Source organism: Salvia hispanica, chromosome 3 (assembly GCF_023119035.1).
Source record: "Salvia hispanica cultivar TCC Black 2014 chromosome 3, UniMelb_Shisp_WGS_1.0, whole genome shotgun sequence".
In the NCBI taxonomy this organism is placed as follows: Eukaryota; Viridiplantae; Streptophyta; class Magnoliopsida; order Lamiales; family Lamiaceae; genus Salvia; species Salvia hispanica.
Window position 1 is genome coordinate 29,412,262 of NC_062967.1, and position 12,222 is coordinate 29,424,483.

General features: G+C 35.5%; 1 protein-coding gene across 5 annotated transcripts; it reads right to left on the reverse strand.

Moving 5' to 3' along the window:
• Window positions 1-9,513: 9,513 nt before the first annotated feature.
• LOC125211340 (vesicle transport protein GOT1-like) lies at window positions 9,514-12,177 on the reverse strand. Of its 5 annotated transcripts, none has more exons than XM_048111073.1 (8): window positions 12,075-12,147; window positions 11,969-11,983; window positions 11,686-11,784; window positions 11,284-11,375; window positions 11,111-11,191; window positions 10,911-11,008; window positions 10,729-10,810; window positions 9,514-9,741 (listed from the first exon to the last, which is right to left on the reverse strand). In XM_048111073.1, the coding sequence occupies exons 3-8, from the start codon at window positions 11,714-11,716 to the stop codon at window positions 9,703-9,705; spliced, it is 423 nt and encodes a 140-aa protein (XP_047967030.1). In that variant the 5' UTR covers window positions 11,717-11,784; window positions 11,969-11,983; window positions 12,075-12,147; the 3' UTR covers window positions 9,514-9,702. The 5 variants fall into 5 exon arrangements, with proteins under 5 accessions (XP_047967030.1, XP_047967032.1, XP_047967029.1 ...); XM_048111075.1 differs by having other exon boundaries at window positions 11,686-11,787; window positions 12,075-12,146; XM_048111072.1 differs by lacking the exon at window positions 11,969-11,983 and having other exon boundaries at window positions 12,075-12,177.
• Between the last annotated feature and the right edge of the window lie 45 nt (window positions 12,178-12,222).

A 12,222-nucleotide genomic window follows, 5' to 3' on the forward strand; every position in this document is an offset into this window, starting at 1 on the left:
CTACATGTTTGTAAGCAACATGGTAACCCTTGTTTTTCCAAGAGGAAAATGCAGCTGATGATACGGAGTCGCTATCAACGAAAGAGCTAGGCCGTCTAGTTGCATCCTGGTGGACAGGGGGAAAGACCAAGAAACATAATGAGGATATTGATACCTCTCAAAGTAAGGATCACCAATATCCTAATGAGACACCAAGTGAAGCCAATTACAAGGAAGATGTTGGTTACACCTCAGAGGAAGATGAACATAAGTATGATGCTGATGATGTTGATACTGAAGACCAAGTTGATGACTTTGATGGATCAGATCATTATGATTCCATTACTTCACAGATACCTGAGTCCGATGATGAATTTGACTTTTCAGGTAAATCAGTTTTCTTAAGATTCATCTTCACAACCTGCTGAAAATCTTACCAGTATATGATCCGAAATTCTTAGATATAACTGGCACAAGTGGCTCATCATGGCTAGACAAGATACAACAAAGAGTGAAGAGCATCTTTCAGGCTGTCAATATTTTCTAGTAAAAGACAACTTTTCCCTAGTTTCTGCACCATTGGATTCAAACAGAAGATATTCATCTGATTCCTGATTGACTTTTCAAAGGCTGCACAAGTGCGTAAAGAATATGATGAATCAAGTTCCAAATTATCAAAAATACAGTCAAGGATATCGAATCTGAAGCAGAAACTAAAACAAAATTTTGGTATACCTTTGAGTCTTTGACATGGAGAAAACCTTTCTCTATTGTCAACTTTATTGACTTTGGAGGTGCACTTGTTTAGAGTTTTAATATCTTCGCAATATAATTGCAGGTTCGGATAAGGAATTTCATTCATTCAATGGTCAATGTTTCAAGAGCAAGTAGAATAAGTAAGAACCTTTCTAGTTTCTTTCTCATGTTCTTGATTGAGTCATCGATGTCTACTTGAATAAAATGTTTTTGTGGAATGGATATACTCTTTCAGGTATGTTTACAAAGTTTGCCCATTTAGAAAAGCCATCCAGGAGGAGTGGCACAGTACAACTCGTTTAGGGTAAGCATTTTTCATGACGAAAGCACTTCATCTTCATATATGTTGGTTGAGATTTGTACTTGTCTGTTGTTCGTTGCTTCAATCTATAGTTGGTAGGAGTATTATTTTTCTTTGTAACAATGCTTAATAGTACTATTATTAATGTAATCATGTAGGAGCTGGGAGAAATTCAAGAAATTTTACTCAGTAATACAGTTTATGAATGGAGATAAAGTGTTGGAATGGCTCTGATATAAGCTTCGTATATCATAAATCTTAAGTATGAACATGTTGCATTGTTGTCAGCATGCATTCCACAACGACTTGATGAAATTTCGTAGTCAAACTGTCTCTTTAAAAGAAAGCCTTGGAACCTGCATATATATGTTTTCACTTTTTATTATCTTATAGCCAATTATTTCACATCAATGGAACTTTCATTTGTTTTTGGAGAGGGACAGTCAGCTTTTAAGAAGACCAATCTTTTCTACTGAAGAGAAGAAGACCAAGAAGATCACAAATGGAGATCTCAAGCCACTTGATGCAGCATCCGATTTACGTAATGAAGTAGCCTGTTCTGTCTAATAGGGAGAGCAAAACTAGCCCCGTTTCAAGATCTGGAGATCTTCATGCTCGATAATTTACTAATCTGGATAGGCTGCCTCTTCAGTCAGTGTAGCCAGGAGAATGTGGAAAACTATGGCAGGAAATGAAATGATGCCCATTTTTCCTAAATAATTGGGTGTTGTTTGATTCTAAATTATTTATTTCTTAATATTTGTATGAATATATAATTGGTTGTATGAATGAAAAGATTGTCAGAGCACAATATAATTGGATGTATTGTCAAATTTTAGTTTTAAAAATTTAATGGCATATTTTTCAAGATAAATGAAATATGAAAAATGTGACATGTTTTCTAGGATGCAGGGGCTATAAAATGGAAAAAAAGTGGCAAGAGCATGATTAACTTGATCAACTCGGAAAAGGAGCGAAAAATGGCCAAATATGAGGACAAATTGATCAGTTGGAGACAATCTGATCAAGAGAGCCTAGATAGGCAACCATGCTAAGTTGATCAAGTTGGATCAAGCAGATGGTGCAAGCTGATCAAGTGGGCGAAGAGAATTGACAATACCAGACGACCAACAAGTTGATCAAGTGAAGACACAAGCTGATCAAGCCAACACATGAGGACATATCTGCTGGGTCAGCCTAACTCACTACAAAGATAGAATGGTCAAAGCAGACGAGAAGTTACCTTAGGGTTGAAGATTGAAGCCGCTATATAAATAGAAGATTTCTACAATAGGAAAGCCGAGAACACCACCGTAGCTTAGGTAGAAAATTCTCTTAGCTTAGTTTAGCTTAGCTCTGTAGTCCCGACGGAGGAATTAACGACTCCGACGTCGGAATTACATTTCATTCCATGTTTTCAAGACTTTAGTGTAGATTTACATGGTGTTGGACGTTTCAACGGTGGAATTGATGCCTCCATCTTAAAAGCATCATTCACCTCCTCGCTTTGTAGTTAGATTTAATGGGTTCGGCGAAGGAATTGACGACTCCGGCGTTGGATCTCGCTTATTTCCAATTTAATGAAGTTTTGGTTATTTTATTTCCAGTTTACATTTAATTTCATGTCTTCAATGTTTTAATGTAAAATTACAGTGTGTTGGTCGTTGCGACGGTGGAATTGATGCCTCTATTTTAGCAGCTCCTTCACCACCTTGCTTTCTAGTTACATTTAAATGGTGCCGGTAGAGGAATTGACGACTCCGATGTTGGATCCTTGCTTTATTTATTGCTTTTGAGATACTGTAGTTAGATCTCGAGTTTCATCGGAGGAATTGACGACTCCGAAGTTGGATCTTGGTTTATTTCCAGTTTTCATGATGCTTTGGTTTAATTTTATGTTTTTAATGCTTTAGTGCATGTTTACAGTGTGTTGGTTGATTCGACGATGGAGTTGACGCCTCCATTTTAGAAGCTCCTTCATACCATGCTTTCTAGTTAGATTTAATGGCTCCGGCAGAGGAATTGACGACTCCGATGCTGGATCCTTGCTTTTTTTACCGCTTTGATTTACTTTTATGTTAATGATTTATTTACTCATGTTTCTTGGATGCTTTTGACAATTGGTAGTTTAGATGTTAAGATCCATTTAGCTTAGCTCTGTAGTCTCGGCGGAGGAATTGATAACTCCGACGCCGAGATTACATTTCATTTCATACTCCTTTAGTTTAGTTTAAGCTCCAATCTCTGTTCTCATGCTTTAAAGTTTAAGTTTCCCACTCTAGTGTTTCCATATTCCAATGCTCAAAGTGTGGTAGCTAACCAACCCCGTGTCGTAGAAACAATCTCGAGTAGGTCTATGGTCTTTGTGGTTCGACCCCTCTCTTGCCACTTATACTTAGTAATATTTGTTGCAAAAGTGAGAAACTATAAATCTTGTTGAAAGGAGGGACACGTGCACACGATACACGTGCAAAACCCCATCCCTTCAGTCCTTATGTGCACTTTTAATAAATTTAGGAAGCATATTTGTGTTAGATGTCCATGTATACCTGGTTGAATTTAAATTGTATATCTATATTTTCATCAATTTAAAATATTAATTATAATTTGAACGTAAGCAAAAAATTTATAACCAAAAAAATCATCCCTAATCAATCTCTATATAGTGTGCATTGAAAAAGTAATAAATCAGTATCCAAAGAAAATCGTAAGACTAAAAAAGAAAATACAATTAGAAAGTAATTAATAGCAAAACGTATACTAAGAGAGAGTATCAATCTACATAATTAACATAGACAAAATAAGAATATATACAAAGAGAACGTAGTCCATAGACTAAACAACATCATTTCTTGTTAGCAAAAGAGAACGTAATCCATAGACTAAACAACATCCTTTCTTGTTAGCAAAACATAGACTTAACAGAGAGTATAGCAAAACATCTAACAAGCAGCATCCTCTCTTGTTAGCAAAACATAGATTTAACAGAGAGTCTAGCAAAACATCTAACATAGCAGACTGAAAGTAGGTGTTTCTTCCTTAGTGCGTACAGAAGGAAATAACAGGTTCCCTAGGTCCAGCAAATCCACTAGATCACGCGGTCTAGGAACTCGTTGGTCGCAGAAAATCCCGGTCGTCGGACACACAGAGCACTTCTTTCAAAAACCCTCAACCACTTTACTAAACCTAGTATAGGGAAGTAGGGATCGATCCCACAGAGAAGGATGCGTAATACTCATGTTCAAGGATTTGGATTTGTTTTTGTTGTTGGCTGCTGCCACGCATTTTTTCTTGGGTTGAGGAAAACAAATTAAACTTGACTTGAGAATCTTAAAACTCCTAAGCTAATAGCTAGACCTAGGCGAAATAATAGGAGAACGTTGCGAGAAAATTAACTGCTCGATCACCAGATCTAAGAAAACTACTCCAATTACCTAGACCTAGGAAATAAACTGACTGTGGGGACCATGACTGAAAAAGCAGAGTACGGACGAAAAGCTGGCAGAATAACTAACTCTCGTACTAACTAACAGCGACATCATCTTCTACAACCAAATTGCGTAAAACTCATAAGAAAATCAACATGAACGAAATCAAAGCAGAGCAAACTAATTCTAAGTCAAATTTATGCATAATCAACGAAGAACTAAACAGATCTGCAGACGCTAGACGAAGTAAAACAGAAAACAAGAAGAAAACTCAAATCCATCTAACAACTTCCTTTTCTCACTTCGGATCCAACCTCAGACGCTAAATCCACTCCGAATCCAAGCGTCCAACACAAACTCCAACCAACAGAAACACTTCGTCACTTCAGATTCGAACAACAACCTCCAATCAGTCAATAAACCATAGATCTATCACCAAATTCCCATATCAAACGCCACAACATCAAAATAAAACAGAGATCGACATAATACTTGTAAAAATAAACTTCCAGCAGCGAGATCTACGTAAATCAACTCAAAATATCACAACTAAACACAAATCAACAAAGCGAAAAGATAACGAGTATCATCAACAGCCAAGTCGACTCCCAAAAGTGAAGTTCGACCGCAAAAGTGCAGAACAAACGAAATTAAAAGAGATTGTATCTTCGTCCACACGCGGACGGTGTTGCAACTGCGAAACTTCTAAAGAAAAGAACCCTTCGTACCCGACTACCCCAGATCTCCTATTCCCAAGTGTGTGTATGTGTGTGAGCTAAAAGAGTAAAAAAAAGTGATATCATGTGCGTTGCATGCTCTTCTATATATAGGCGTTGGAGTGGGGCCCAGCGAGGTATAGATAGACTTTGTTGCCCTCAGCTATTGACTCCCTCTGTCACGCCTTCTTTTCTTTTAAATCCTGCTCACTTCATTCATTTCTTTCGCTAGACCATCTCCTTCAGCATTTCCTCGATCTAGCGATTTTTCTTCATACACCTGGCTTAGGAAACGTGTTAGTCCCAGCAAATTATAACGCTTTTCACCATATAACCGATGCATGAAATTAGCCTTATCACAGACTAACCACCAGCTTCTTGTCCTTGTCCCCACCAGCTTTCTTGTCCTTGTCCCCACCATCCTTCTTGTACTTTTCCATTTCCATTCCAGTCAATAGCAGCTCAATCGTCAAATAGATTTTGAAAGTATTGAATGATTCCCCAATAATTTCACCATATGCCCTATTGAAGGAACGGAGCTCCACACGTGCCACAACCAATCTAGATCCTCTGTCAACAAGAGTGGAGATACATGCAAATGCAAACTTATGATTTACAAATTGAGATTTCAGGAGAGCAAACCGACGAGCTTCCGAGGGTTTAAAAAATCGGGCAATGGAGACCTTAAGGATTTCTTGGGCATTAGAAAAACTGATACAACCACACACATCAAAGACAACAGTAATGTATTGGAACAAGACATGAGATTCACCCATGTTTTTCAACGGTTTGCACCGCATTTTTTCAAGTTTTCTTCCATCATTGACTAAAAAGGAATAAGAAAGGACAAAGTCCACCAACATGGGCAGATTGAGTTTGACATGATGGTAAAACATTTGATAAAATAATGATTTCACAGTTTCTAATTAGAAACGAGGAAACCCTCCATAAGGGTAGTATAGACTGAAACATTGGGAAATAGTCCATTTGCACCCAAAGAATTGAATAAGGAAAATGTCTTATCCAATTCATTGTTGGCGACAAACCCACTCATTAGACCTACGTATGTGGTTGTGTTGAGTTTAATAGAATAAGAACCTAGCTTCATCCTATCCACAATCTGACAAGCATCAAACAAGTAGTCAACATCAACTAAGCTATGCATCATCGTGTTATAGAAAGCCAAGCCAATCGTACATGGTTTTTCAACAATCAACTTATGAAATAATGCAATGGCTTCGGCTATGGGACGATCAGAAACGACATTATCAAGGAGACAAGAATAAAAGACATGACCAACTATATTACCTTCGTATAAGGTCACTGAAAAAGACAAGGGGGACTGGAACAATGAGTTGATTTGGGGTAACGACGATTGAATGCTGCACCGATTGATCTTCTCCAAAAGATTTTCATTATGCCGAAATTCTATTATGAAATTTGCGTGGAGTTAGGTGAGGTCAGATATAAAACTATTAAGAAGACAAGAGTAATAGACATGATCAACTAAATAACCATATTACACTATCAAGAAGACAAGAGTAAGACATGATCAACTAAATAACCATACTTGATAGTTGTACCTAAATAGGCAAAAGCTAGTCTACTATCCTCCCTATTATCATAGGGACTAATTAATAAAATGAATTGGATAAAACACTTGGTTTATTCAATTTGTTTGGTGTAAATGAACTTTCACCGGATGTGTCAACTTTCACCGGATGTGTCAGCCTATACCCCGTTGATAGAGGGTCTACTTCGTTTTGATATGTTAAACACGGTCAAAATGTTGTTTAATCAAATGTCATCCTATCGTCTTAAACACAATCTAACCATGTTCAATGCTTTCATCCTTACTTTTACTTTTTCAATCAAAGGCAAGGATAAGAGAAACTTGACAAGGTGCTTTGTATATTGATAAAAAACTTAGATCCTTCGCATATCCTATTTGAATACATTTCAATTTCCACCAAATTGTATACTTGGGTGTATGAGTTTTCATGAGGCCAAGGATATTCTTAATTTGTCCACTGCCCGTTTTCTTAAACCTCCTTTAGGGGATCAGTTCTCTCTTCTCATCAAATCCGAATATGCAAAATTCAAATTGGCATACAAGTCTATCTCATGTCTTGCCGACAAAGATGCTCAATTGGCATATGCACGATTGCAGTCATTCCCTATCAACATGGTAGATGGTAAATTTGTTTGTGCACAATTGAATCCATTCTACGTCAAAATGGCAATCAAAATGTTGATGGCTGAAATGTACAAGGACAATTGAGGTGGGGTATTTACCCCTTCTCAAAATACACTAAACATCATCCTTGACTTTATCCTTGTTCATTTCGGCAATCAACATTTCAATTGTCTAACCTATCAAAACTAAGTAGACCCTCTATCAACGGGGTGTAGGCTGACACATACGATGAAAGTTTATTTAATCCCAACAAGTTGAATAAAGCAAGTGTTTTATCCAACTAGTGTTAACACATGTGCTATGCACAGGACATAAGATTTTTAAATAATGAAGATATATTAATTTAAAATAAATAATATAGAGTAAATAAGTATAAAAATATATTTACAGATAAGAACTAATTAAAAATAAGTATTTGCAATATTATAAACAACAACAAAAAATTATTTGTACAATTGTACTTCTCTCAACCCACTCTCAATGAAACATTTCATATTTTAGTAGATAATTATATATTTGATATGAGAAATAAAAGAAATAACAAAAGAGGAGATGTGTGGATGAAATAGAATAAGACATACAAATAAAGAAAAATGTAATACTACTATTTACAAAAGAATAAAAAAACCAAACCATTAAATAGTAGTATTCAAATAAAAAAATATATTATATAAAATTTAATAGTAAACAGTAGTAGTCAAATAAAAGTACACAACGACAATTAATGTTATGCAATATTTTTTCTTTGTTTGATAATGATATTAATTTAGTTTCACTTTGTATCATTATTTATTGGTGTTTCATAATTACTTGGTTTAGCCACATTTGAATTCAATATAAACATATTTCAAATTTTTGAGAAGTAAAAAGAATAGAAATATGTGTAAATCTAAAAAGAGAAATATGAGTAATCAAAGTTAACTCAATTCTAACTATATACCATGAATTTAATTACTTAGTAAAAAGACTTCAAAAATTTATTTTCCCATTAGAAGTAACACCAAGTGTATGATCTAACATCAAGAAACTAACACATAGTAAATCAAAGTCAACTCAATTCTAACTATATAGACTTAATTACTTATTGAAAAAAATAATTTAAAAAATATATATATTATACAAAGTCCAATAAATTAAATCTTCACTTTCTAGCCCATCTATTTAAAAGTGTTTTAAATCTTCTTCAAGAAGTTTGCATTTAATTGTATCGTATGGTGGTGGGAGGCCGCTGAGGTTTTCAGACGACGGTAGGTTGTTGTTCTTTGCTAGTGTGAATGATCAGCTAGGGGTGTTTGATCGCGACACCGGAGAGATGAAGCATCTTGGTGTCCCTTGTGCTTTCGATTCCAACAAGGAGATTGTGTTTCCGTTCTCTGTGGACTTTGCGTAATATATAGTATTAGCTTTGTTGAACTTAATGAATTTCAGATTGTGGAGTTTTAAAATTTGTTGTAATTCAGTAGTATTAGATTGTTGAACTCAACGAATTTCAGATTGTGGAGTTTTAAAGTTCGTTGCAATTTTATATTTTGCTTTTAGGTTTACTTCCATTTATTCTTGTTCTTTTTAGATATAATTACTACATGAAACTTGTTCGTTGAGATTCTTTAGATGATTTCATTTTTATTTGAGCATAAATATTGCACTGAATTTTATACTGCTAATAATAATAATCCTAACATGAAAGGATGAAAATAAAAAAGAAACTTAATACGTATGATGATTCTGCGAAAAATTGCACATTAATTATCGTGATTACATAACCCAAAGTTAAATAGTAAGGGATCATTCTCCCTCATGACTAGTTGGCAACGTCCATATATCCTACAAATTATATCTTGTCTACAAGATAATAATGAAATCTCAAATAAAATAAGCCTCAACTGTAAAATTAAACACCCTTCAACAGCCGATACAATAACGCAAATAATCTAATGTGGTATAGATTATCTAGTGATTTACAGTCTCATGACTCACCAATACATACCATATTTTTAGCAACAATAGTGTAATATTGCAAACAAAATACCAACTCAGTCAATCAATGGAGATATAGTTTTGTGTGGAAACTGTTTTTCTTTCTTATAACCATGTCTCAGATTAGGGAAGAGGACTAGAAGAAAAGAATCAATGAAATTGGTACACCAAATGATTGAAGCTTTCATTTCCCAGTGAGGTAAAGACAACCATGCATAAATCAAGCCCTTATCATCTACCGTATACCACACTGTATCGGTTTTATCCTGACATGCTTGTCACAAAGTGTTTTTACAAAACTTACAAGGCAGCCCATAGGTAAGTAGTGACCTTTCTTGCGAAAATGGTTCAGACGGGTACTCTCTTTCCACGGTAACGGTCAAAAAACTGCATTGGGAAAGAGTTGGCTCGTTAGACGTTATATGCTGTGAACAGGATGCGTACCAAAATAATCATTCCACACCAAGAGAGCAGAGCGCAGAGTATGTTGTAAAAAATGGTTGTTATCATGAGATGCCAACGAAAAGAAGAGGTTAACATTTCATCCACAAGCACAACTTCCTTATTTTCCGTATAGTATGGAAAAAACTTATCGAAAGCCATTAATATGATCTTTTCAAGAGTATGATTTTCCATTGAAGTCAAGCTCAGATTACTGAATCGGAAAAAACTTATCGAAAAAACTTCTTTATTTTACGTATAGTATGGTTATCGAAAAAACTTCCTTATTTTACGTATAGTATGGTTATCGAAAAAACTTCCTTATTTTGTACGTATAGTATGGAAAAAACTAAATCGTCCGTGCAGGACCCATCTCCTTTTGACACCAATTACTGAATGCAACTAATTGTGAAACATGAAAATTGTGATCCGATTGTTAAAGGTCAGTAAATGATGATAATTGCAAGTTATGTTTAGCCTTATAAACAGAGCAAAGTCTATAACAGGATATGAAGTAATAGAAGCACAGTAGCAGCAGTGGAATAATGGCTACCACTCTATAGTCAATTTTGGAATATGTCAAGGCTCTTTAAAGAAGGGATATGTGCAATATGATTTCGACAATCTAAAAACAGCCTTAAGTACTATGTAAATTTAAACAGATAATGAAATGAACTCCACTTATCTTACAAACTAACTTAACTATTAGAACCGCTGGACTATTGGAACTAAAGCAAAATACAGACAGGTATCTGTAAAGGCCACCAAAAATCTTAGAATATCTTTGCAATTAAAACAGAATTAACTCCTTAAATTAAACCTGGACATCATGAACCTGGACTTTATGCTATAACTCATTATGGAAGGATCAAAACTCGACAAAATATGGCACACTAACTCATACGAAAGCAAAGATGCCAAAAAAAACATTACCGATCTCACAAAAGGTTGTTGGAATAGCCATCCAATAATAGGCATCTTCTGCAGAAATACAGCTAGAGTCGGCCAGAAGCCACTGCAGCAAATAAAACTTAATAAACCTCTAGCACTAGGGTGGAAAATAAACAATACTAGTTTATAAGTAAAAGATTCATAAAGTATAAACAGCATTATACCTGAAGAGCACAACAAATCCATAAGCCTCGACTATCATGCCTATGATAGGCCATCCAATGATAACCAAGAAGAAGCCAACACCAAAAGAAATTGTTCCCTGCAATCAACATGAGAAGGTTAAAATGAAGATACAGCAAAGGGACTGCTAGTGCCTTCACCGTGGCCCCACCCTGCCGGGGATCATAACAAGAAAATATACCTTGAAATTAGAACGCTTCATAAAGAATTGGGCTGAAGACTTGAGCCCAATGGTTAATGTCACGCCTGCGAAGAAAAGGATCTGTTTCAGAAGAAAAAATGATATTAGGAAGATTATGGGTTAAAATACACAACTATAAGCTGGATGATAAACTGCCACTAGATCATACTTACATTTCCCATTGCAATCAGACCCTTATCAAAGAAGAAAATGATCCCGAGAAATGAAAAGAACACTCCAAAACCTGTCAAACCGAGTCCGATTTCTGTTTGATTGAACCAAAATAAGATCAGACATGCTCAACCGGTTAGAAATTTCTTTAACAAATGATGCTCTAAAAGCCAAACATCAATTCCTATAGCATAGTTGAATAATGAGGAACACCATAGAATCATTCTAGCTGATAATTGTCACGAGAGAATTCCAAAATGAGAAGGATCACACATTCATATATTCAGCCGAATTTATAAACACATACACATGCTAATTTGATTCCACCCACTCCACAATCAGAACCAAAAGAGTGTAAATTTGTGAGGAAAGAAGACGAGCGGCCAAACGTGGATTAAACTTACTTTTACGATCGTTCATCTCGAAGGACATCATCTTCGCCGATTCCGATTCAATCAAATATAAGCTGGATTTGTCAACAAAATCTCAACCGAAACCCTACACTGCTGCGAATTGGGGAAAATCAAACAATTACGACCTAATAATCACACCAAAACACATTACAAAATATAAATAAATCACATATCCGAGAACTTCTGCTCAAATTTGAGATTTATTCTTCAAACAAACTAATTCAAAAATAAATAAAAACAAAATTCAGTAACCGCCATAGATCCACTTAACCACCTCGATTCCGATCCCCTGATAAAATAGTAATATTAACACACGCAATAGAATCCTGCAGAGTTATATATATATACATGCGTAGTAGCAAAATGTGGATAAAATTAACCTGTAACGAGCTAAGTCGAAGAGAAGCAAACAAATGTGATTCGCGCGATGACGAAAATGGAATTGGAATGAAATGAAACTACTATGAACTCGGCGGGTTGACTCAGTGCATGATATTTATCGACTGATTGGGCTTTGGCCCAGCTTTA